This window comes from Myotis nattereri, assembly GCF_964212035.1.
Source record: "Myotis nattereri genome assembly, chromosome: 8".
NCBI classification, from domain to species: Eukaryota; Metazoa; Chordata; class Mammalia; order Chiroptera; family Vespertilionidae; genus Myotis; species Myotis nattereri.
In genome coordinates this window covers 61,844,334-61,870,971 of record NC_138083.1, presented here as the reverse complement: position 1 = coordinate 61,870,971, position 26,638 = coordinate 61,844,334, and the positions used below count along the sequence as shown (strand labels likewise).

The following is a 26,638-nucleotide window of genomic DNA, read 5'->3' as shown; positions in this document are numbered from 1 at the left end:
GGAGAAGGAGGAGGAGGAGGAGCGGGAGGGATGTATGCTTCTTTTTGGATGCAGACTTCCCATGCCTGGCTGTGAAGACCATGCAGAGGTGTGAAGACCAGTGGCTCTGTGGCACCTGTAGGAGCAGAACCAGACACTCCTCTCCTCAGATGGTGGCCAGGCTTGACTGCCTTCTGCAGCCCAGTGTTACCTGCACAATGTCCAGGAGAGGCTGTGCCTCCCACACATCCTAATCCTAAGGCAACAGCCTTCAGCCCCGAAAGGGAGGCTCTGATCAGGTTCAGTAGCTGGATGCCTCGGAGCTGGGTCCATCGGGCCATCTGTCAGGCACCTGGTACGGAGCCTGCTGTGTGCCTCACAGCAGAAGGCTGCAGGGTAGCAGGAGGTGGTCCCTGCCTCCAAAGGCGGGGTGGTGGTGCGGGGGTCATTGTTGGCTTTAAAGTGCACAAACATGAAACAGCACAGAAAGCAGAGTAACTGCAGAGTTTCTGGCTGCCTGAAAAAGTTCTCCAAGGTGGGTCATGTTAAACGGCAGCCCAGATGACTCCCAGGTGAAGTCAGATGACCCCTGGCAGGCTGGAGCTGGAGCTCCCGAGGCTGGCAGCACATGACCGTGAACTTCAGGGCATCCCGACTGGCTAGAGCTGTGGTTGTCAGGCTTCAGCAGGCAACACAATGCCCTGCAGGGCTTGTTACACACTCCAGTGCCCACTCTAGGAGCTGGGGTTCGGTAGGTCTGAGGATGTGGGGCACCAGGTTTGCATTTCAACCCAGCTGCCAGGTGACGCCATTGGTCTGCGGACCACAACCTGAGTAGCAAGGATTTAGACAACACAACAGGACTGCAGAGTCTGGTCCTCCCTAAGGCTGATGTGAGCTCGGGTAAGTTACTAAAGTCTGCTTAAGGTTCTTCTTCTGTAAAGAGGGGGTGATTTTAGTTCTTACCTCAAAGTGATCTATGATTGAGTCAGGGGTTACCAAATTTGTCTGCACATAGAATCACGTGGGGGTGGGTGGGAGTGTATTAAATTCCAAAGCCCAGGATACACGCTAGGCCAGTCTCTATACTAATAAAAGGGTAATATGCTAATTAGACTGGAGGTCTTCTGGACAACCATCTGATGTCATTCCCGACAAAGCCAAGCCCAGATGAAGCCGCCTACTGGAGTCTGGGGCATCAGCACCTGTGGTTGGCTGTGGTCTGGGAGACGGAGAAGCTGCCCACCCCACAGTCCCAGGCACCAGCACCTATGGCTGCGGCCTGGGTGAAGCCACCTGCCCACCATCCCCTGTGGCTGCAGCAGGCCCGGGCGAAGCCAGCTCGGGTCCTGGGTGCCTATGGATGACCAGAGGGAGGGAACCCAGATTCCGGGTGCCTGTGGCCGGCTGGAGGAGGGAATCCTGGGTCCAGGGTGTGGGGCTGAGGCAGAGGTGGTTAGGGGCAATCAAGCCAGCAGGGGAACAGTTAGGGACGATCAGGCTGGCAGGCAGAAGTAGTTAGGGGCAATCAGGCAGGCAGGCAAGCAGTTAGGAGCCAGCGGTTCTGGATTGTGAGAGGGGTGTCTGACTGCTGGTTATCCCCCAAGGGGTCCCAGATTGGAGAGGGTGCAGGCTGGGCTGAGGGACACCCCTCCCCCCCAACCGTGCACAAATTTCGAGCACCGGGCCACTGGTTAAATCATACTTTCTGGGGTGAGACAGAGGTGTCCATAGTTTCTTGTAGCTCCTCAGGCGACTCCCAAGAACAGATAGATGAGTTTGGGAACCACTGGATTAAGTGATATGATGCAGTTAAAACATCTGCCCCAGTGTAAGTGCTCACACAATGGAAATTCTTATTTTTATTAAACGATAACTTTGTGATTGGGACTCTAGGTGGCCACAGAACTTCAGAGGGCTAGGGGCCACTAAGGGGGTGGAGATGTGCAGCAGGATTTTCTGGAGAAGGAAGAGGTTAACTGAGCATTGTGAACTGTGCATGGTTTATGGCGGGCGGGAGGCGGGGGGGGGGGGCCACAGGTGAAAACAAAACAAAGGGAAACACCCACCATTTCCTCTAAATCTCTTTCCTACAAACCTTATTCCAGGGACTGAGAAGACGGGAGAGTGGCCAGAAGGTCTGTTCTCCCACTAGGGCTGTTTGATGAGCATCCATCAGAAATTAGGAAGTGCTGTTTGCGATTTGTGGGGAGGAAATTCATATCAAATGAAGCTGTGAGGCATCACAGAGACAGTTTCCGAGCACTCGTTTTCAAGGTCATTACAACTGCACACATAAGCCTTTTGCGCTTGGATTTTGCCATTTAGAGTCATTGCATTTGCACAACTGGGGCCTAATTTAGTGGCTCAGGGAGCCAAGTGACTGGTGTGAGAGAGGAGAGCCGGTTCTGGCCAGGACTGCTCACCACCCCCTTCATTCCTTCCATTTCCCCGTGTCCTCAAATGAAGAAACAAAAGACAGGCCCATGGAGGGAGAGTGACTTGTTTCAGGGAATAAGCTAGACGGTGTGGAAGGCGAGGCTGCAAGCCAGAAATGGCTCCGAGCACAGGGCATTTTGGGAGGATGGCACTCAAGGCGAATCATCCTTTCTTCAATCTTGCCAGGTCTGGCCGGGTCTGGCTTCAGGAACAGATGCTAAGTAGGAAGCCTTAAAATGACCGTAGCTTCCCTGCCTTTTTGGGGTGAGAGACAGTATGTGGGGTGGGGGAGAGAAGAGTAGAATCACAGCGAAACCATCACTCATTTTTTTGTCACTAATCACAAATTGCTGTTTCTGCTGGTGTCTCTCCCGCCACCCATCACCAACTCCACCAGTTGCAGGGAGGAGCCTGGGGCAGAACGTGAAGGTCTGTTTATGTGCAGGGGTCCAAGGACTAAGAAACCCATGATTAAGAAGGATTAAGGAACTGAATGTTAGCTCTTCAACTGGGGCCACCATAGTGTGATCTAATAAACATTACTTACCCTAAAGGGGTAAAAGGGAGAGGGAGGAAAAGAAAGGATTTCAACAGTCTCTCTCTCTCTCTCTCTCTCTCTCTCTCTCTCTCTCTCTCTCTCTCTCTCCCCCCCTCACCCACTTCTGTCTGTCTGCCTCTCTCTTCTAAAAAGAGTCATCCAGAAGGAGTGGCCACAGTTCTATTAATAGTTGTGTTCGGGGCCAGCTGAGCACAGCTTTGATGGAGATACTGGATAGCAAGAGCAAAGAGGCTGCTTGCTACTAAGTAAAGTTACCCAAGAACCCCAGCCAAGAGCAGCTGCCAGTGAGGTTTCCAAGAGAACAGATTTATTGTATCCAAATTCTTTTTTTTTTTTTTTTACAGAGTTCTCACAGCAATAAAAACATTTCCTCATTTAAATATCCTGAAAACGCCCTAACCGGTTTGGCTCAGTGGCTAGAGCGTCGGCCTGCGGACTGAAAGGTCCCAGGTTCGATTCCGGTCAAGGGCATGTACCTGGGTTGTGGGCACATCCCCAGTAGTAGGTGTGCAGGAGGCAGCTGATCGATGTTTCTAACTCTCTATCCCTCTCCCTTCCTCTCTGTAAAAAAATCAATAAAATATATTAAAAAAAATAAAATTAATAAATATCCTGAAAAGACAGACTGCTTTGGTCTCTGTGCAATGAAGATGGAAGTGCATTTGCTCTATTTTTGTTGTTACTGCCAACTTGTGAGTTATACCCTCGAGCCTAAGTCTTCATATCCTATATAATAAAAGGGTGATATGCAAATCGACCCTAACGCAGAATGACCGGGACAACTGGTCACTATGCTGCGCACTGACCACCAGGGGGCAGATGCTCAATGCAGGAGCTGCCCCCTGGTGGTCAGTGCGCTTCCACAGGGGGAGCACTGCTCAGCCAGAAGCCGGCTCATGGCTGGTAGCGGGAGCCTCTCCAGCCTCCCAGTCAGTTGGACATCCCCCAGGGGTCCCAGACTATGAGAAGGTGCAGACCGGGCTGAGCAACACCCCCCCCCCCCCCAACCTGAGTGCACGAATTTTCATGCACCAGGCCTCTAGTATATAATATGGGTAATAGCACTGATTTCTTAGGGAGGTTGTAGAGATTAAATGAGATAAGATGTATAAAGACTTTGTGTAAGGACCTGGCTTATAATACGTTTCCCAGCTCCTCCCTTCCAAACCTGTTTCATTTGGCCCTGGGGTCTCCCTTGGGCACCATCCTTAAAGCCTATTTCAATACTGGCACAAAATCAAGAGCTTCTTCTGAAGGTCTGAGTAGCTTGAATTTGGGAAAATGCCGTAGAGCCTGAGTAAATCAGCTTCACACCACCAGGCTCCTGCTCCTGCCTGAAGTTCCTCCCCCACGGTTTCTGATTTTCTATCTGGTCTTCCAATTGCATCTATTGATTAATATTATTAATTGAGGGGCATATAATACTTACCGTACCTACAATATATTATACAATATTTATAATAAACACAAGGTTTATTTCATATCTATAATATTTGTTTTCATCACCTGTAAAGAAACATGGCCTGACACCTCTTGTGGAATTTAAACATCATGGTACAGACCACTCAATAAGTTTATCTTGTTACTTTTGTCTCTCCTACCCAGCAAGGTCAGAGAGCATCAGCACTTCGAGGAAACACATTTTTCCAGGCAGCTTGTTCCCCACCTCAGTCAATAGATTTGGCTTTGACTTTTAGCCATTCCTCAAACTTAAGTCCTCTTGCCAAAGGAGGGAGATTGCCAACCACCGAGGACACTAAAACGTGTGCCACGTATTCTAAAGATTATTCTGAAAGAAGAGTTTCAGAAATCTTTTGCGCAATGACAGCATTATTAGTATATGTAGATATACATTTGCTGAGGTACATCAGAGGCACTTAAGTGCTAAGGGTTCAGTTTCTATATCATGGCAGACAGCCTGAAGCTAAAAGATGTAAACCCCGTATTGGTTTTGAAATATCTATTTCCCCTTTACTTTTCACATTCCTTCTGTGGACACTTCTCCACTACACGTCATAGGTCTCCTTTAGCTTCTCCCCGGCAGACTCTGCTTCTTTTCAGTAAGTTCCAGCAGGTAACCCAGTGACATCCTTGGTCATTAACTCATCTTGTTACTACACTCACGGCTGGCTATGTGAGCGGTCCCCTCTGTAATCCAGCAGCACCCCCACAATTTTCCAAGCAGGCTACCCAAACACATATTCCTTGATCCCGAGTTTTACAGGACGAGGAAGCAATCTACTCGACACCTTCCTGTCAGGTGTGAAGGGGGCTCTTGGATTTTTCATCAGAGAAGTATCCAAAGCCGCCCACATTCTCATCGCTAGAAACCCTGTCCCAGAGAAACGGGGCAGCAGCTTAAGCCATAAGATGTGATCCTACACTGGTCTTCAACATATGGCAGAGACTACCAGAGAAAACATTCTGAGGCAGGGAATTCTGTTTGCCTGTTAGCCTAGCTAGCCAATTAAATTCTTCTTTACTTAAATTCCTTAATTAGTGAAACTGAAGTAGAGATACTGATGTCGTGCCATTTGGCTAATCTGAAAGGAGTTGGGTACAGACTATAAAACTACTCACTGGATTACTGTGACTCTTTGGCCCTCTTCTCCTGGGAAGCCCCCAGCATTTCCTCACATATTTACTTAGCCAGATAGTCTCAAGCCTTCAGGGAGAGGCAGAGCAAGGCCAAGGAAGCTGAATTTAGCAGATTTGGAAGGTAGAGAAGGAAAAACAGATTCCACTTAAGATGATACATCATTTACTGTTTTCCAACAAATTATTCAAGGATAGGATATCCTTGGCATACCTATAGTGTGCCAAGTGAGGGAAATACCCAAATTTTCAAGAGCTCATGTGAGCAGAACAAAGGCCATACCATATTGCATCCAATTGCACCTCCAAGAAACCACAGATGTACGCTGCCCGAGTGGGTCCCAATGTGACTGGGACTATGCTTTAAACACTCTCAGGCTATGGCACATTTGTCCCAGGCACACCTGTCCATCTGCTACACATGTGGGCCCCCTACCCTCTTACGCGCTTTATAGACACTAGGGCAGGTGACCACCTATATGCACCCCAAAGACAATGCAGATAAAGTTAGAGGTGACAGAGTAAGACAGCTGAGGATCCAAGCCCAGGCCAGTAAAACAGCAAATACACAGGAAGTCCAGACAGAGATGAACATGAGGATTTTTCCACGGCCAGGCAACTGCGGCAAAGCAGCAAGAGTGTCTGTGAGGCCAAGCAGCGACTTTGCCAATGGTGACCATGAAGCGGGCGCTCCCACGCCGTCATCTCCATGGGCTCAGCCAGAGACTACTGCAGAGTTGGCCTGCATGCAGCTCGCAGCTCCCTAGGAGCCAGGAGAGCGTGTTCTGAGAAACACGTGTTATTCAGACCTGCAAATCTGCTTTGATGCTGCAATACCCCACCACTATGGCATGATTAGAGATGGCTGATACAAAAGTGACAGATGACTTACAGCACACAAAGAATGGTCTCCGAAGCCTATTTTATAATTCATCAATATTTGGGAAAAAATGACAGCTTTTTAAGGAATTGCCAGGAACTTAATGCATAAGGGTTAACTAGGTGGGCTAACTATAAAGAGATTTCCGTCATATCAAGCAAAGCTGTAGTAATTTCACCCACACCCATAATGACCATGTTGTATATACATGTGTGACTTTAGATTCCAGTCTGTTCACCCAATGAATCAGAAATCAAGGGAAGGAGAGTGGTCAACAGGCATTTCTCTTGTACGAAATAAGTTATTTCCATTAGCTTATGTGCTCTTTTGTAATTATTCTTCCAACTCTTCAGAAACATTCACTGAACACTTTCTAATACTTTCTATGTGTCCAGCCTTCTGGGACTCATAGATGAAATAACCTAGCCTTGACTCACAGAGGCCTCTGGTCCGGGAGGGGAGGGCAAAATGGTTCCCAAAGGTGTTTTGTTCCTTCTTGTCTGCAACTGTAAGTCCTGCCTCTATATTTGGGTTGTAAATGTCTTGAATGCAGGGATCCCCTCTCTGTTTTTCCGGCCCTCACCCGTAGGAGGTCGAGAGGTCACCTGATAACTAGCTAACTAGTGTCACGTGTACCAGGAGAGCCACAGAAAAATGAACAGACTCGGAGGGGTTAAGTCTCTAACACTGACAACAGCAGTGACACCGGAGGTGTGAGGAAAAGCTATGAGACTGATGCTGTCTTCCCCCAGGAAATTCATTAACTCACGGTGACAACTCATGCGGAATTCAGAAGAGAAGGAGACAATGGTCTGCACTCAGAACAAATAGCACTTTGCTGATCCCAACAAGGAAAGAGCATTTCTAAATGCGCAAGGATGTGTGAGCAAGGGAGCTCGAGTGTGTGTGTGTGTGTGTGCGCGCGCGCGCGTGTGTGTGATGCACACATGTGGTAAGAACCTTTTATCAGGTACAGAAAATGTGGAAATTAAAAGGAATGTAGTCTGGTTGCCCATGTGAGCAAATGTGAGGCAGAGGAATAGTTAGCCTTAACAAATGCATGTATGTTACACACACACACACACCACATTTATTTGCTGGGACACTGTCAGAACGTTTTACAGAAGTTGGGATTAGCATTACAGATACGAAATTTTAAATAAGAAACCCCATTACTTTAAGCTTTAAAATGCATTATTTAGTAATTAACTTAAAATACTTAAGCCTTCAGTCAGATTGAAGAATGAAGTTATGTGGTTTTCTCTTTGCTTTATTTTGAAAGTATTTGTTTGCCTTTAGTCTCACATTTTTCAAAATCACCACCCAATTTGGTAGTCATGAAGTGTTTCCTACTGAAATGAATTTGTTTTACAATTGTGTCTGTTTTTTCGTGTTCTTCACACCACAGTTTACCTTTCAATTAAATAGATTTGCTATCCAAATTGGATTGATGGACATTAAGTGATGATGATGACTCTCTACTGATTTTGGGGTGTGTGTGAAAGAAGTTTTCTGTGCACAAGGGGGTCTTCTAGATGCAAAAGCCACACTCGCAGTTACACAGAACACGACGGGTATACAGAGCCATCGTTATTAGATGATTGGGAGAGTTCTCCAAAGAGGCCCTGTTCTCTCCACGGACCCTCCTGGCAGCGGGCAGGAAGCAGGTGCGGTACTGCTGATCATCGGTTACAGACACAGAAAAGTGCTGGGAAGGTAAGATTGCTTTGTGGTGCCAGCTGATAAACCAGTGAATTGTTATAAGCAATTTTGAGAACTTTGGAAAAGAAGATATTTTCTCAAAATCATAACTTACTGTAGTCAGATTAGCTCATTTTCAAAGGAAGGTCTATAAATTATAGACTGAGCATCGTTTACGGTCCGTATAAATGAAATATAGATAGAACACCGACAGAATTCATCTCGCTGGTACCTAATCACACACTGCAATATTCTGCTCTAGATTTTCTATAAAATGCGTTTAAATAGTGCAGAAGAAATAAAAGTGGACGGCTTCTCGTAAGGAAAGGACACGCATGTCTTTTTACTGACTTAAGCCCTTTAGAAAATCCAGACTCCATGCTTTTTTCCCACAGCTGATATTCAGAGCAGACACAGGGAGCGCCAGGAGGGTCCGGAGGCCACGTGCATTAGACGTGTCTGGGCTGCAGATGTGTCTGTTATTTAAATGGAAACAACAAACAGAAATTCTTCATATACACATGGAATTTAAGGGTTCATTCAGCCAATTTCCCTTCATTTTGGGGATGTGTAAACTAAGGCTCAGAGGTGAGAGGTCACTTAGAAATGCCCACACTCAGCCTGAGTTGTGGTGACCTGTCCCCCTCAACTAAGTCTTGGTTGCATCGTCCCCTATTCTTATCTCTAAGAGATGAGCAGGCCAGCTCCTGCTCCTGGCTAACCCTTCACCTGTGCTCTTGACGCCTCCATCATACAGCTATTTCCCCAAGTCTCAGCCCACGGCACTGCTTTTTCTTTTCCAGGAAACTGAGGTTGTCAGGAGAGGGTGCCATTCCAAGTGTGTTGTTCCTTTGTTTTGGTTACATTGACTTAACTGCTTCCTCACCTGTCTCTGTTCTCCAGGCTCCGAAAGATGTTGTCTCTGATAAGGCTGAACTACAGATTTGCACTCTGCCTCTGTGGAAAATATCCCCTCAGCGGTCCGCCTTCTAAGGTGTTAATCTCTCCCTTTCTCCTGATTCTTTCTGTTGCACATACAATTTTCAAAGGTCTCCCACCTTTAAAATATCCTTTGAGTGTAAATACTTCTCTGTTTATTTCTTTCTCTTCCTTTCTCAGCTAAGCTTTTGATAAGATTGAACTCAGTCTACTCATTCATGTTTTCTACTCTTGCCTTGACCCTACCGACTGCTTTCCATCCCACCATTCGGAGTGAATGCTGGTTGTTAACTGGTCACTCAACATCCCTTTATCCATTCATCCATCCTAATATGTTCTTGATGTCCTTTTGGGGCCTATTTCTTCCCCAAGGGGTAGCTTATCAATTAGGGGCCCTGGAGAGCAAGGGAAGAGCACATGAAGCAATCAGGGGGAGTGAGATGCTCTGTTCTGAACCCTGAACACGTTGAGAAAGCCTGGGAATTGTTGGTGCTCATCCTCTCTCCATCAGCACCCTGACCAGACTGTCTGGCAGTGAGGCCCGCTAACTCACCGGCCCCCTGGAGTTGGTGCCTTTTCCCTTATCTGTTTGCAAGCCTTATTCTCCACATCAAGAATGTGAGCTCCTATTTCTTCTAATAAATTCCCCTTTGCCTTAAATTAGCCTGAGTTGATTTCTGTTGCACACAATCAAAGAACTCGGATAAGTCATTCCTCTGAAACTACTCAGGCAGAGATTACCAATGACCTTTTCCATGTAAAATCCAATGACTATTAAGATTAGATTAGATCAGCAACACTAATTAGAACATATGGTTCGCCAGCTTAATGCCTTCTATTATAACAAACAGGCACACGACCCACTTCCTGTGTCTACCTTTCCTTACTCCTAGAATGGCATTTCAAACCTCCATTGATAAAGCCTCAATCAGCTTTTCAGCCTCAGAGTTCACGTCCCCCTCAACTCTCCAACACAGCCTCACCAGGCCACTGGCTCTCTCCCCATATTGCCATTTACTCTCCCTTCTCTGGCTCCCCTACACCCACCCGCTAAGGCAGCGGCTCTTAACCTGTGGATCGCGAGCCCTTTGGCGGTCGAACGACCCTTTTACAGGGGTCGCCTAAGATTCATTACGATTCATAACAGTAGCAACATTACAGTTATGAAGTAGCAACGAAAATAATTTTATGGTTGGGTCACAACATGAGGATCTGTATTTAAAGGGCCAGAAGGTTGAGAACCACTGCCCTAAGGGGTTATTGTCTCATTCTTGCTATTTAAAGTTCTTTCTTTTATTAAGGTCCAGCTCCTCACCACATTCTCCATGAACTCCTCTGAGATCCCCTCTGGCAGAACTGATCCCTTCACTACAGTTGTCATCATTCTGACCTACATGTATTACAGTGAACTGTTTAAATGATTACCTAGTACCATATTCTATGTTCTTTGAGGACAAATGAAATATAAATATCTTGGAATTTCTTAGTGCCAGTGATACAGTAAGTGTACCATTAAATGTTAAAAAGGTATTAGAAAGCCTACTTTGAGTTAATTTGTCAACAAGACAAATCAGGCTTTTAGGTTGATTTTCCAACTTTTTACAGAGGGAAACCGAGACCTTTGAGCAGAGACAACCTCAAAGGGAGTCATCTCTTCCAGAAGAGCCTGCTGCTATGAAGGGCTCTGTATAGCGCCCCTCTCCTACTGCTGACAGCTGTTAGTGCCTTGTTTATTGGGTGATATGCTGGGGGGAGGTGATGAGAAGTGTGGCAGTACCTGGGTGGGAATTATGGAGGAGGGACAGTTTGAATCAGTTACAGTAATATGATTGTTGAAATGGTTGGCAGTAGATTGAAATGCAGAGGAATGTTTATTGAACAAGTATTTATACTAATAAAAGGGTCATATGCTAATTAGACCAGGTCGACCAGACATCTTCTGGTCATCTAGTCCTCCTTCCAGACAAAGCCACAGTGGCGGGGGCCAAAGCAGAGGCAGTTAGGGGCGATCAGGTCAGCAGGGGAGGGAGGTTAGGGGCGATCAGGAAGGCAGAGGGGTTAGGGGTGGTCAGGCCAGCAGGGGAGGGCAGTTAGGGGCGATCAGGCAGGCAGGCAGAGGGATTAGGAGCAATCAGGCAGGTGAGCGGTTAGGAGCCAGCGGTCTTGGATTGCGAGAGGGATGTCCGAGGGGTCCCAGATTGGAAAGGGTGCAGGCCGGGCTGAGGGACCGTCCCCCCACTCCTGTGCACAATTTTCGTGCACTGAGCCTCTAGTAAATTAATAAGAATTAGGGCTATATTTACCCGGGTCAAAAAAAGATCCATCTTAAAAATCCAGTTCATTAAAAAAGATCTGTCAAATGTATTACTGACAGTTCAAGAGAGGAAAATTTTGGCAATGTCTATGAAAAGAATCTCTCTCTTCCCTTCATTATAGGTTTGATTCTTACAACTTGAAAGATTTTGCAGAAAATATTATTATTATTTTGTACTGTTAGGCGTTACCTACGCTATTCCTATTGTTAAGCAGAATTTCCACATTTTATAAACCTGGCCTCTTTCTTGCTTGCTTCTTCCATTGCTCCTGGATCTGGTGGCTTTTGTAGAAAAGCAGATGTTCTTTATTGTATGTGAAAGGGGCACTTGGAATCTTAATATACTTCCCTTGCATGTGAATTAGAAAGTTAATTGATGTGTAGTGTTCATCTTAAACTTTTTTTTTTCATTACTCTTTTAGTGACAAATGTTAGGAAAGGAATTATGCCAACCTCTTTGGGTGAGTAAAAATCTTTAAAGCATCCATTTAGGTGGTTGCCTCCAATCCTCTATATTGATAGAGGTTAACATCTCAGTCCCTACTTCTTTTAGCTCCAAAACACTTTGTCACCTGTTATAAAAACTATTCAGAGCAACTCCGCAATAATTTTCCTACATGACTATGAGAGCTTATTTGGATTTTTAACACACAGTCACATTCTAATGAGGTCTTCATAAAACTGACTAAATATGTTTAGAAATCATTAGCTTAAATTACCAGTGCAAAATCTCCTTTGGGAGTCCTGCCGATTTGGTTATAAGACTTTTGGCAGATGGATTAGTTCAACACAACAGAGTTTGTGCATCTCCACACCGACTGTGTAGGTGGGAGTGCCTGGGAAACTGGCGGCTGGATGGAAAGTTAAATATCCCTCAGGTGGGTTCATTACAGAGGGAAAACAATCACAACACATTCCAGTGCAATTTCAATGCCAGGTGTGCAGCCTTCGGCAGGTGCCAGGGAAACTGACAAGGGTCCCATCCCAGAACACACGGGCTGAAAGGGGATGCTCAGTGGTGACAAGGAAGTCTTAGATAATGACAGGCCCTGGCAGATGTGCCGGGGACCCTGCTGGAGGGAAGTGCAGCGTTGGTGTCTTCTGCACCAGGTGCTGCGACAGGGAAGGACTCCCAGTGGCTCCGACACCGGCAATTACCACCGCCTGCTGCAGACTGCTTCAGGGCAGAAAGCAAGGGGAAGCAGTTCCCAGCTCTGACTAATGAATCGGCAGCAAGTCTGTGTAAACAAACGGGCATCCAGCTCACTCATGCCTAATGCATGAAGGACACACCATGTGCAGTAAACATGTAAGTAGGTAGTGGTTGCCCTGGAAAACCGTGTCACTTGATTTCTTCGGTGGTTTGTCGCTGCTGTTTTTAAGCATGGAAAACGGGAAGTCATCTCTAGACAAGTGGGCAGCATTCACAATGGGAAAAGGTCAGCACCTGGTCCTGGAGGGAATGTGACCTCCGGTCAGAACCTCCAAATCATGCCAGACATTTCAAGGGCAGATGCCATTAAATTCATGACTAACTGAAGACAGGCCCGTGCAAGGGGCTGATGGTAATGAGGTGGGGACTCCTCAGAGCTTACCATGTCTCCACAACCTGGTAAGGATTTAGAAGGATTAATAAAAAAAAAAATAAGCGTATGGGCTTCCATTTATGAATACAGCTGAAACCTAGGCACCCTCTCCCCTTCAGTTGCACACTTTTAGCTGGAATTTCTATGGTTATTTGTCAGAAGGAATAGTTCCCATAAAAAAAAAAATCACCAGTCATCACCCTGCATGGGACCGTCTAAGTGTCTGATGGAAGGAACAGGGACACACCATTGCTGCATGGCTTTTTTTTTTTTTTAGATTTAAAAAATTTATTGTTGATATTAGAGAGGGAAGAGATATATCAATTGAAAGGGCGAGGGCTATGCCCTCCATCTTACCCCGGATCCTCCATTTTTGGGCAGCAGCCTTAGCCATGTGCTCGGCAAGGAGCTTCTTCCCGGAAGCCCAAGCCTCTGCTAGCCACACCCAGGATTTCTTTAAACTAACCAATGACAATCAAGGGACGTGCGTGCCATAGATATGACCACATCCTGTGTAACAGGACACCGACTTGCGCCCAGCCAATCGGCAGGGCCCACAATCCTCTCTCCTCCCCTTACTCCAACCCCCCTATTAAACCCCTCTTCCCACAGGGCCTTGGGTGCTCTCTATGCTGCTCGCCGCTGCGTCGGTGAGTGTGGTCGGGGAGCCGAGCTAGCTCGAATAAAGACTCTTTGCTTTTGCATCGGACTCGGCTGGCTCCCTGGTGGTCTTTTGGGGATCTTGAAATCTGGGCATAACATCAATCAATTGCCTCCTATATGTGCCCTGACCAGGAACCAAACCCGTGATGACCTTCCCACGCACCAGACAGTGCTCCAATCAACTGAGCCATGCGGCCAGGGTGGCAGGGCTTTTTATTTTTCATGTTTCTAAAGTCAGGTAACTAAACCTGAAACCTGGCTCTCTGCTAAATGTGCCATGTCCAAGAGACAGGGGGCTTGACTGTAGGAGGGTTTTTGTATTTTTCTTGCACAATCTTCTTTTGACTTTTTAGCCAAAGACTATGCTGTCCTCATCATCTTCCCTTAAACAAAAAAAGGTTTATTGTATGGCAATAGCTTACCTCCTAAGACAGAGTCTGGAGACAGTGTACTTTGGAATTCCAATTAGGCAACAAATACATGTGTGCCATTATATTTTTAAAAAATCCAGTAGTAGTTATTTTTCATGATTTTTTACTTTTCAAAATAATTCACCTTGGGATTATTTTAAGTAAGTTCAGATGCAAATAAGGAATATTTGGAGGTGGTGGGGAAGAGTTATTGTGAAAGCACAGTACTGAGAGAACAGTCCCCAGGTATCTTTCTTATTAGTGAACGTAGGCAGTCAACAAATATTTGTGAAATGAAAGAAGGATTCAGAATTCATCACACATATCAGGGGAGGAAACCCAAGTGCATGAAAACAGATACAGTATTGAGTTTAATTGGCCATAGTTCATCTTGTTTATGCTAATTGCTCTCTGACACTACGTTGGTCAAATTCCCATACATTCATTTCCTTGGGCATTTACTGAGTGCCCAGAGGGAGCGACCAAAATTCATAAGGCTGTCTCTTTCCTTACAGGAGCTTCTTTCTGGCGGAGTTGGTAGTTTTTGTTTCTCATAGTCATTACTCACTGCTTTCATAGCTAAAGAAGGTAGATTTGGAGTGGGAAATAAAGAATTATAAATACCATTGTAGGTCTTAGGTTTGTTGAAAAGATAAGGGTTATATTAATACCTATATTTATTAAGTCTTCAAAATGGGGCAGGAACTTTCCTAAACACCTGACATATAGAAACTCATTTAATCTTTAAAAGAACCTTATAAAGCAGGTGCCGAGGGGAAAGGTCGGGGGTTGAGGGGGAGGAGAGGCTCAGTGACCTGTTTTAGGCCAGACACACAGGGAGCATGGCTGCCCCAGAGTCTAGGCCAGCCTTTGTCTCACTGCCTCCCAGCAGAGAGGGGACTGAAAGACATGAATGGCTTTCACACATTTAGTACCTAAAATATTGCATTGTAAGTTTTTATCTTTTTTACGCCTTTTTATTAAATTTATTATTAGGGTGACCTTGGTTAATAAGATTATATAGGTTGCAAGCATACATTAACCTTTTTGTCCCTTTGATGCATTCTTTAAAAAAAAAGGGTCATATGCTAAGTGAAATAAGCCAGTCAGAGAAAGACAAGTACCACATGATTTCACTCATATGTGGAATTTAATCAACAAACTGAACTAACAAGCAAAATAGAGACAGTCTCATAGTTAGAGAGCAAGCAGACAGTTGTGTGTGTGTGTGTGGGGGGGGGGTTGTTGGGGAGAGTGGAGGGACTGAGCAAAAAGAAAAGAGAAAGAACTCATGGAAACGGACAACAGTGTGGTGACTGCAGAAGGGAGGGGGCGGGTGGGTGGTAGTGCAGGAGGGTGTAGGGGAGATAAATGGTGATGGGGAAAAAATACAATAAAATAAAGAAAAAAAAAGCCAGCATTTTCTTGATTTTTGAGCAGCTGGCATTATGCTGTGACCCTTCGTAAGAGGGTGTTGTGCTAGATGGATGTACAAGTTGGCATTTTTACTCTCCTGAGATAAAGGCCTGAACCTCCTCAAACAAAAGAAATATTTTCCCCCATATTTTTTCTAAAAGTTTTAAAGCTTTCATATCCTATCTAATAAAAGAGAAACATGGTAATTAGCTGTATGTCCGCTACCCTTCCCATTGGCTAATCAGGGCGATATGCAAATTAACTGCCAGCCAAGATGGCGACCGGCAGCCAGGCAGCTTGAAGTTAACATGAGGCTTGCTTGCTTCAGTGACGGAGGACTCCAACGTTCCTTGCCTGCCGCTGCTGGCCTCTGAGCTTCCAGTTTGAAACATTGTTACAAATATAGAAGCTAAACAAAACCCCAGAAACCTGCTTTCAGCCAGCCAGGATATCAGAGCTAGAGTTGATACAGTGTTTCGATTATAGAACCCAAACAAACCAGATATCTGCTTTCAGCAGCAGAGGCCTCAGAGCTGGAGCCAGAGCTAAAGCAGGCCCAGAATAAAAAAATAAAGAAAGAAAAAAGGAGCAGTTGGGAGCTTCAGTCACCCGCCAGCCTAAAAACAGCCATCAGCCCCTCACCCAGACTGGCCGGCACCGGGATCAGCATGACAGGGGGCAGCGCCCAAACCCCCTGATCGCCCTGCGGCTCTGTGTGTGACAGGGGGCGGGGCCACAACCTCCCTATCCGCCCTGCTCTGTTCGTGACAGGGGAAGGCGCCCCAACCTCCTGATCAGCCCTGCTCTGTGCCTGATAGGGGGGAGCTCCCAACCCCCTGATCGCCCTGCGGCTCTGTGTGTGACAGGGTGCGGTGCCCCAACACCCCCCCCCCCCCACCACGGGCCCTGCTCTGTGTGTGACGGGGTAGAGCCATAACCTCCCCATCGGCCCTGCCCTGAGTGTGACAGTGGCGGCACCCCAAACCCCTGATCAGCCCTACCCTGAGTGTGACTGAGGGTGGCATCGCAACCTCCCGATCTGCCTTGCTCTGTGCATGACAGGGGGCAGTGCCCCAACTCCCCAATCAGCCCTGCTCTGAGCCCGACCAGGGGCTGCACCTAGGGATTGGGCCTGCCCTCTGCCACCCAGGAGCAGGCCTAAGCCAGCAGGTCGTTATCTCCTGAGGGGTCCCAGACTGTGAGAGGACACAGGCCAGGCTGAGGGACCCCCCAACCCTCCCGAATGCACAAATTTTTGTGCACCGGGCCTCTAGTATATATATAAATCAACATGTATATTATTGATTTCAGAGAGGAAGGGAGAGGGAGAGAGAGATAGAAACATCAATGATGAGAGAGAATCGTTGATCAGCTGCCTCCTGCATGCCCCCTAATGGGGATCAAGCCCACAACCCAGGCATGTGCTCTTGACTGGAATTGAGCCCAGGACCCTTCAGTCTGAAGGCTGATGCTCTATCCACTGAGCCAAACTAGCTAGGGTTATTTTGTTTTTTATCTGGTATTCATATTTGGGTGGTTTTTTTTTTAAAATATATTTTATTGATTTTTTTTACAGAGAGGAAGGGAGAGGGATAGAGAGTTAGTAACATCGATGAGAGAGAAACATCGATCAGCTGCCTCCTGCACACCCGCTACTGGGGATGTGCCCACAACCAAGGTACATGCCCTTGACCGGGATCGAACCTGGGACCCTTGAGTCCGCCGGTCGACGCTCTATCCACTGAGCCAAACTGGTTAGGGCGATATTTGGGTGTTTTATGGTGGCAGCTTTTTTTTTTTTTTTGGTTCACATGAAGAACCAAATGTCCCAGCTCAGTTGATTGAAAGGCTCATGCTCTCCCACTAATTACATATTTTCCCACATATGTCTACAGTCAACATCTGGGCTATTTTCATCTGTTGTTCTATTTATCTCTTCCAAATTTGTGGTACCTAGAATTTTCCCTTTTATGGGGAAGCAAGCTTTCTTTCTCTCATCTTTTAGAATAATTTTTATAAGATTTGAATTATCCAGTCCTTGAATATTTGGTAAAATATATGTATAAATATATTCAGGACTGGTGTTTTTCCATGGCTTAATTTTTAACCATAATTCACTTTTAAAATAATTATTATCTATTCAGAATTTGTATCTTTTTGAGTCAATTTTAAAAAATCACATCCTATATAATAAAAGGCTAATATGTAAATTGTCCCCTTGGGAGTTCAACCGACCGGGAGTTCGACCGATCACTATGATGTGCATTGACCACTAGGGGGCAGCATGGAATGAAGGAAGGCCCTGGTTGGCAGCTGGCAGCCAGGGGAAGGAAGGCCCCGATTGGCCCTGATTGCTGGCCAGGCCTAGGGACCCTACCCGTGCATGAATTTCATGCACCGGGTTTCTAGTTTGTCAATAAAACTGTCTAATGTATCTAAATTTTCAAATTTATTGTTAGTTATTCATATTACCTGTTCTAATAAAACATCTTTATCCTATTCCTAATATTTGTTATTTTTGGTTTTATTCCTCTTTCTCTGATTGCCAGGTGTTTATTTCATTCGTTTTTTCATACAGCCTTTTTGATTATGTTGATTTTTATTACTTTTTCTTTGTGTGCTATTGAATAATTTTCTGCTCCTCATTTATTATTTCCCCTTTTCTTTCTTTAGTTGTACTCAGTTCTTCATCTAGCTTCTTTTCTAACAACCTTTAGGTACCCTTTATTGGCATCCTACAAGTTGACTATATGGTACTTCATGACTCACAGCTCTAAATGCTTTCTGATTTATGGCAGAGTGTTTTACTTTGACCCATTAGTTAGTGGAAGTGCTTTCTCACCCAGATCCTAAGTGAAGATTGATTTGCTTCCTCGTTATTTCCCAGGCTGCCTTCCTTGACCCTTTCTCTGAGGGTCTACTCCCTGCAGGTTTAGGTTTTATGTGGCAGAGTTTCAGTTCAAATTCTTAGCACTTCACAGGTCCAAGATGTTATTTCCCATTAAAAATCAACTTCCCATTTCCCTCTCTTCCCAGCCCTTGGCAACCACTTTTGTATTCTCTGCTCTGTGAATATGACTACTCTAGGTTCCTTGTGTATGTGGAACCAGGCAGTATTTGTCCTCCTGTGACTGGCTTTTTCCACTTACTGTAATGTCCTCTAGGTTCATCCATGTTGTAAATGGCAGGATTTTTTTTTTTTTAAGTCTGATGGAGAATTTTAAGAAACAACACCTTTATGGTTTCTGCCTCAATATTTCAATTCTAGGCTGATCTCTAGGCTGGCTTTTGCTGAGTGTAGATCTTACGAGGTCAGCTTCTCTAAGATGTAATGGGTTCTGGAGTTGGGCAGAACCATAGAATTGACCCTATTACAAAACAAAGCAATTGCCCTCTGAGTATTTTCTCATTTTTAAATTTCACTTTGGAAATAATCCTACAACATACCAGTCTCAGGATTAGAAATACTTAAGAGTTTCCTGGTTAAACAAAAATAGCGCCATCAATAGTTAGTACAGATAAAATGATCCAAGATCTCAGGGCAGAAGATGCTCTCCATCTGAAGTCTGGGTAGTGGAGGCACAGGGAAGTAAAATCTCAGCCAGAGGAGGTGCTGGATTCTAACCTAAGGATTGAACCCGGCACTGTACACCGTATCTACAGTCAGTTTTCCTGAATTAGGGAATGCAGTTATGGCTAAGGTGGCACCTGTGAGTTTTGATACCCAACAGCTAGCATTCATGCTTAGAGGTGTTTTTGTGTGCTCAATAGAGCCAGATAACAACTGCTTTTAAATCTCGAGTGCCTTTCCTATCTGTTGCTATCGCAACAAATGAAAGCAATTCAGACTATGTTTACTGATAATTTATAAGCAAATGCAGCAAGCCGTAGGAGGAGCTATAGTAGTTAATGTTTTCTGGAGGACACCAAATACTGCTCCAGGTCGCTCTGGCCTTACATCACATTACCAACAAAGCAAGGAACACATGGACACGTGCGGGTCTCACTTACCCTGCCCACTTCCACGAGATTGGTCACCATTATTATGCTGGCCGTGTTTTCGTGCCACACCATCCTCCAGAAGTCGTAGATGGTCTCCTGCATGGGCCCTGAAGCAAAACAACAGAAACTTTTCTTTTTCCTTTGCCAGTTTCCAAGTAGAACATTTCTGGGCTTGCAAAGAAATCACATGCAGCTCTCTCACTGTTACAGATGTGCTGGAAGCCACCTCTTGTCAGTACTGTCAGTGCACCAAGGAATGCGGAAGGCCCATTGTTCCTGTTCAGAGAGTGGTGGCTCAAGGTAATTCCTTAACCTGATAATCCTTACGCTGTTTACCAAACTTTACTCTGATCTGCCTGTATGCATTGCTAAAGGGCAAATGTGTATTTAAGTAAGTAAATAGCGGACCAGGAGGAAGTTGGTGTGTCTCTTCAAGAAAGAGGCTCCACCTGGCCCCCAATGCCTTCTAGATTCATATTTCTTATATAGCATTTTCATTTGTGTGTCGGCCCCTGCTTCAGATCCTAAAACCTGCCTCAAAGGTCGAAGGTCGTGGCATAGATGGACAAGGCTCTCTTTTCTAGTGTTGATGCAAAAGGGTACTCTTCTAAGAGTACCCATAGAAATACAGAATTTTTCACTCAGAGTTGGATTTTCTCATATCATCCAACATATCTGTATTTGAGCTTTTTCTATCCCTAAACTACTGACTCGAAAGAAAGGTATTTTCCATCATTTGGCTATTTATCTCCATAATACTAAAGAGTGATATTTTAAAACATGGATAACATTACTCTTCCTGCTAACAATTGGCAGGGAAATGCTATATAGAATGTCCTTTTCTTGTGTCTCATATTTTTCTTATTCTGTCAAATTAATCCATTTGGGGGTGGGGGAGGTCTGACTTCCTAAAGTGAGAGAGAAGTTAGAGTTTTAAGCAGTTGTACTTCTTGTCACTGAACATGATCAGCACCTCCTTTCTTAGCTCTTGGGAGATCTGAGAATTAAAAACTCTTTCTAATGGACTGGGGTCAAAAAGTGGGAAAATGTGTATTTCAGAATGCCAGTGCTATAGATACTAGCAGGTATATAGAGTTGAAATTCAATATTTCTTTTAATCCAGATTTTAGAAAGTCCCCAAACTCCATTTGATGACTATGCATATTTGGGGGTATAAATGCACCAGTGTAAGTCTTTATAAGACAAGCAGAAGTGCAGGAAATGTGAGGAATACAACTTCAAAGGCATAGAGAGAAACATGCTATGTGTGTCATCAGACAACTGTTCAGGTACGTGCTGGGACCAGGATCCAGTTGTGCCGTAGAATCCCGACAACATAGACTAAAAGATTTGGAGCTCAATGTCTGCACTGGAGCTTGGCCTCAGCTTTTTCACTGGCTGTGTGATTTTGGGCATGTCACTCAGCCGCTGTGAGCTTCAGTGTCTTCATCTTTCCTTATCTACATACTGATTTCAATAACATTTGTTGGGGTTATTTTGAGAATGCATGGAGTCAACGAACACTCAGGCATTTTGCGAAATAGCAAAGCACTAGAACAAAAACAAGGTGCATTGAAAGATATTTATTAATGGCTATTTCTTGGCTGAGGCTTGGATACTGAGCAATGGTGGCACATCCCAGGGGACCCTTCAGTCACTTCCCATTTCTCCTGACCAATTATCAACTGGTTTTGTGTAATTTTGTTCTCCTTCCTCATTATCAAAGCCTCCTCCCCTTCTTTCCCCAATTCAAGCCTCCACCATTCCTCCTTGTGCTTCTGACTACATATTCTTACCCTCCCCATGAAAACCAACTCTACTCTCTGATATCACTGAGTCTAGTCCCTTCATGGAACCTGTACACCACCTCCCAGGAAGTTGCACTTGCCATTTTGGCCCCTGTCCCTTGGCACATGCATGCCATTCTCCTGATATATAGGCTGAAATTTTCAGTGACTTCAATCTAAGGTTACAGAGACAAGTAAACATCGATCCATCAATCACTACATTTCTATTTTGCAGAGAGGTACATCCACTGTGTTTGTAACAGCTGGTTACTTACTCACAAGAAATGAAATACCAAGTCCATCTTTGTGCAAACAGATCGCCTTCCCAATGTGACCCGCAAAATAAAGGAGTGGCCCAGACACTTTTTGCCTCCTTCATTAGTTACACGGGCCTGTGCCACCTGCTCTGAAACTTCTAGGAATAATTTTGATGACAGTGGCTACAGTGGAGGCAGCCGATGTTCCGGCATCACGGATGGTGTGTGCTGGCAAGAAGAAAAGCTACCTCTCCCCTCAAGGCCCAACAGGAGTCTTCCCAGACACATTTAGGGCCAAGTTCCAAAGTGCAACTCACCTGTCCTTTCTTAGGTTTAGACCCCATTGTGATTACTTTCAACTTCCCCCAGCAGGGGAACATGGCTGTTGTCGTTTACGGCCCATAGCAGGGGCTCAATGAACAAATGAATGAGTGAATAAGTCTGTAGGCATATTCATAAACTGTACTATTTATTATTAAAGCATATTAAATATATAAGTATTGAAAGGTATTAACATACAATATTTGCCTGGTTCCTTTTCTTGACTTATATTTCAGAGGTCATCTGTGAAGCTTAAACGCACTTCGCCTTTACTTTTCCCCAATTCATTAAAAGGGGGGTGTCTTTTGTAAGATCTAGGTTTCCCTGCCTCAAGGCTTTGCCCCGCAACTTGACTCATTCCGTTGCCCTAGGTCGCCAGAGTGCCACCCTAGGCTCCCGGTAGCTGTTCTCTATTGAGGGCAGAGGTTCTCAACTCTGGCTGCATATTACAATGGTTGTGGAGCTTTTAAAAAATCCTGATGTCCCAATCCAAGGGACTCTGATTTAATTGACTGGGGGTGAGGTTTGGGTCTGGATGTGTGTTCGAATCTCTCCTGGTGGAGAACCACAGATCTAAGGCATTAAGGGCGCTGGACTCCGCCTTCTGACCGAACTACCAGGTGGTCTCATATGAGGTGTTGTTTTGAATCTACTGCTTAGCCAAACCCTAATACAAGGTCTCAGAATCCAGGAATCCCATTCTTTCTGATTTACAGGAAACTTCACTTATAAAATGTCATCTCAGAACAGCTGTCCCACCTTAGCATCGGGCTGAGCATCAATTAAGGTGACACCAGTTTTAAATGTTTACATAACTGAATTTGGGTTATTCTTAAAATAACCCAAAGTGAGCATTAGTGGCTCACTTTTAAACCTTAGTCTTGATGATTTTCTTATCCACTGACCTGGACTATGAAAAAAAAGAGATTAGGATAGAAAAATGAATCAATGCTAAAATTAGGCACAGGTATCCAGAAGAAATAAAACAGTTTGGGGTTAAAATCTGAAAATGTATTTGAACACAAAGCTTATTCTAAGTTGGTCCCAGAAAGAAAAAAAAAGTGTCAGGAGAGGGCCCCCATCTCCCTGGTGCAGTGTTGTCCTTCCTTCCCTGTCTCTCCCCTCCTTCACCCCTGGGGCACTGTGCACTGTTAGCCTGTGAGAGTGGCTCCTTCTCCACCCTCTACTCTACAGGCCTCTCCCTGACCTGTCACTGTGGCAGCTCAACAAAAAAACTGCTCAGGGCTGGGCCTGATTTTCTTTTCTCTTTGACATACTTCAGATTATTTCCTGAGACAGGAATATATTATGAGACAGAGATACATGTCCCCTGACAACGTGAGAAAGCACAATGCAGTTTGGGCAGGCAGACTTTACTGACATTGAGGCTACTCCACTTATTTAGCAGCTCCTAGTGGGTCTGCTGAGGGACTGGCCCTTGTGAGCCCACACTGAGTCTATAGTTGCATGCGTGGTACACGAGGTGGTTGCTGTCAGGACTGTAACTGGGGGAGGAAGACCATGAGAGGGCCGGTACTCCTGTGCCTTCCATGTCCGTCTCCCAAACGCTGGTGTGGCAAGCGCCCTTACCACGCGAAGAATAATCGTTAGAGAGGTCCCTGGGGACTGCTCACAGAAAACAGACAAACAGCCCGGCTGGTGTGGCTTAGTGGTTGAGCATAGACCTATAAACCAGGAGGTCAGTGGTTTGATTCCCAGTTAGGGCACATGCCCAGGTTTCGGGCTCCACCCCCACCCAGTAGGGTATGTGCAGGAGGCAGCCAATCAATGTGTTTCTATCTCTCAATTCTCCTCTCTTCCACTCCCTCTAAAATCAATACAAAGAAAAAAGAAAACAACCAACTCCCAAGACAAGGAATTGAAAACAGCAGGCAAAGGACTGAAAGACCTCCCTCCCTCCAGGTGTGAACAGCTGCAACCCACAGCTCCAGGGTTGGATTTCTGCAGTTTCTGGCTGGGTGGGAACGGCCACAATTGCTGTGCCTGTGCATTTACAGATGTTCGCACAGTAGGCAAGGAGGTATTCTCAGCAGTCCTCCCACTGTGGGACTAAAGCATTTAAAAGGTAAGGCCTTGAAATTTCAATAATATCAGGCCCGTAATACATTCCATCTCCCTCACAATAGTTGGCACACACAGGCCTCTGCTGAGAAGGAAAGGTGTGGCGGGGCCATTCTTACCACCACCAATGCCTGAAGGAACAACACCAAAAAAAGGGCAGGAAGAACTAGAGCACAATAAAGAATAATTAAAAGCAATGAGAAGCATGAAGTGAAAGACATTCAAGGATAGACTCTATTGTGTGAGATGAATTCTCTCGTTCATGAGAAGTGAGACATATTAAAAATTATCATTTCAAACCTTGATAGATGACTTGTACCCCTTATTTTCACATTCTAATTTCTATGCAGTATGTTTTGTGTGTTAACTAGAGCTGCGGGGAAGTCAAGGTCCTTTAAGCTCACAGTGGCATATTCGAGTTTTCTGAAGGGAAGAGAGATAGTACAAATGTGAACTTGTATTCAATCATAAATACAATACCTAACTCCTTTTGTGCACTTACCATTTCACAGATTCTGTCTGAAGTATTTTATACGAATCAACTCTCTGAATTTAAAAAGCACAATCCTATGGAATAGGTGCTATTGTTTCCCCCGTTTGACTGAAAAGTCAGGTAAGCTTTCCAAGGTCACAGGGCTCGTGAGTGAGGAGCTGAGTGCTGAGGTCTCACCCCATGGGTGCCACTGCCTCCATTTGAATGTCAACGCAACTCAAAAGGGTTCTACTTGACAGGCTTGTGTGTACAATTACCACAGTCCCGGCGAAAATAAAGTAGAAGAAAATCCATGTTAATCACTGGAAACAACCTCTCAAGGTCCCACTGCTACTGAATAAAACCCAACAGAATAAAATCTGCCCAGTCCAACCTCTCCGCCCATCCAGAGCACAGCAAGTTCAATTCCCTCCACCGGCCTAGCCCAAGCTACATAATCTCCCCCCGAATACCAGGCGAGCCTCACAACCCACTAGAGCTCATCTCTGAAAAAACATCATTTTCCCACTTAAAGATCTTCCAAGGGTTCTCCATACTCATAGAGCAAAACCTGTTTCCTTTAATAAGGCAAATGTGGCCCCAATACACCTGGGCCTGGTTTGGGTCTCCAGTCTCGGCTGGTCCTGTCCCATGTGCCACCCCTCCCTGGCATTTTCCTGAGACCTTCTCTGCCATGAGCCCTCCTCCCATGCATGCTGCAGTTCAAGCCTGTGTTTCCTGCTGGTCTCAGCTCGGCAGACTAAACGTCACTTCCTCAGGCAAGTTTTCCAAGACCCGAGTCGTGACTCCCATTCCTTCATGACACTTGATGTTGTGGGGCCTATGTGTTTTTTATGTCTGTCATCCTCACTGGTCTGTGAATGTGGATCTGCTCATCCAGGTCACACAGTTTCTCGGTCTCATACCTAGCTTGCTTTGCTCATTCAAATCCCCTTCCTGGCCCCAGTGGGAATGCCAAGCCGGGTCCCTTTTAAATTTTCTAAATGACCTGAACAGACTGGGGGTCTTGTTTGTGCACATCAGTCCTCTAACCACCTGACGTGACTAATCCCCTGAGTGGGAGGACAGACTGTGTGTTGTGGGGTACACACTGAGTGGTGGGAGTGCAGAGGGAAGGGGCAGGGATCCTGGGGGCAAAGTAGCTGTAGAAAACCTAGAAGGCCTTGCTTTGGGTACTGGCCTGCCTTGGCACCCAGTTCACTCCATCAGAACTGGAGGCCATGGAAGGTGGAATATGGATGTGGAAAAAGATGAGCCTAGGATTTATACATTTATTTTAAAGCTCTTGCTCATAAATAAAAAATGGCCCTATATTTTTGATCCATTATTGTTATTGTTGCTGCTGGCGATAATCTAGAGTAGGGATTATGAAGTCAGTTATTCAGCATTCAGGGCATTAGATGTCCCTTCAGTGGTTTCTGAATAAGTTTTTATTAAAAAACTTTATGCGATTTTTCAGTATGATGCTTCCATAACACCTCTGTCTATAATTTTACATTAAGTAGCTTTTCATTTTTGTGGGAGTGAAATCTACAAGGTAAAATATGCCACCCTGCTTTACGGACTGCATCTGCCTCGTGTGTCACAGAAGCCATAATGGTGACACAGAAAACAGCTGGCTTCTGCATTAATAATCCTTAACAACACCTATCTAATAGTTGCATTTGCTCTCCCCTGAGGCTACCGATGTTAAAATCATGATATTTTTGTGAATAATTTTTGGTTTCAGCTGCAGAAAAAGAAAACCCAAGTTGAGATGGCTGGATGCATGGGATGTGATTTCATCATTTTTCTGAATTGCTAAGAACATCTCCTCCTCCCCATTAAAGAAACAATAAAATCAACTGATGAATTGGAAGCAAACACTAAGAATTGTTCCATGATGAAAGAAACTTGGGAATACTTTATTTTACCTAAATTCAAAAATATAACTGGCAACATGTTACAATAGCATTTTCTAAGGATAGCTCTCCATGTCCAGAATTACTGGTTGGAAATGCTCTCCAGGCCACTGGAATTTTCATTTCAGTGGCAGTAAAAGAGGAGATAATAGACGTTGGAGCTATAATAAAAGTCACCTTTTTAGAAGTAGTGTAAAAAGCGGTGACTAAAATAATGATGTTAAATAGTGTTTTCAGTTAATAAATTGCCGTGGTTCCCACCACACAATGATGAATCTCTTCTTACACTGGAGTAGGCTTTCCCATGGAATGAG

The 26,638-nt window shown here is 45.1% G+C and overlaps 1 protein-coding gene across 1 annotated transcript in view; it reads right to left on the bottom strand.

Moving 5' to 3' along the window:
* Positions 1-26,638, bottom strand: part of PTPRM (protein tyrosine phosphatase receptor type M) — a 482,851-nt gene that overhangs the window by 34,716 nt on the left and 421,497 nt on the right. The window contains exon 22 of the mRNA XM_081097861.1: positions 19,493-19,590. Within this exon, the coding sequence (XP_080953987.1) occupies positions 19,493-19,590 (98 nt within the window). The remainder of the gene's footprint in view (positions 1-19,492; positions 19,591-26,638) is intronic.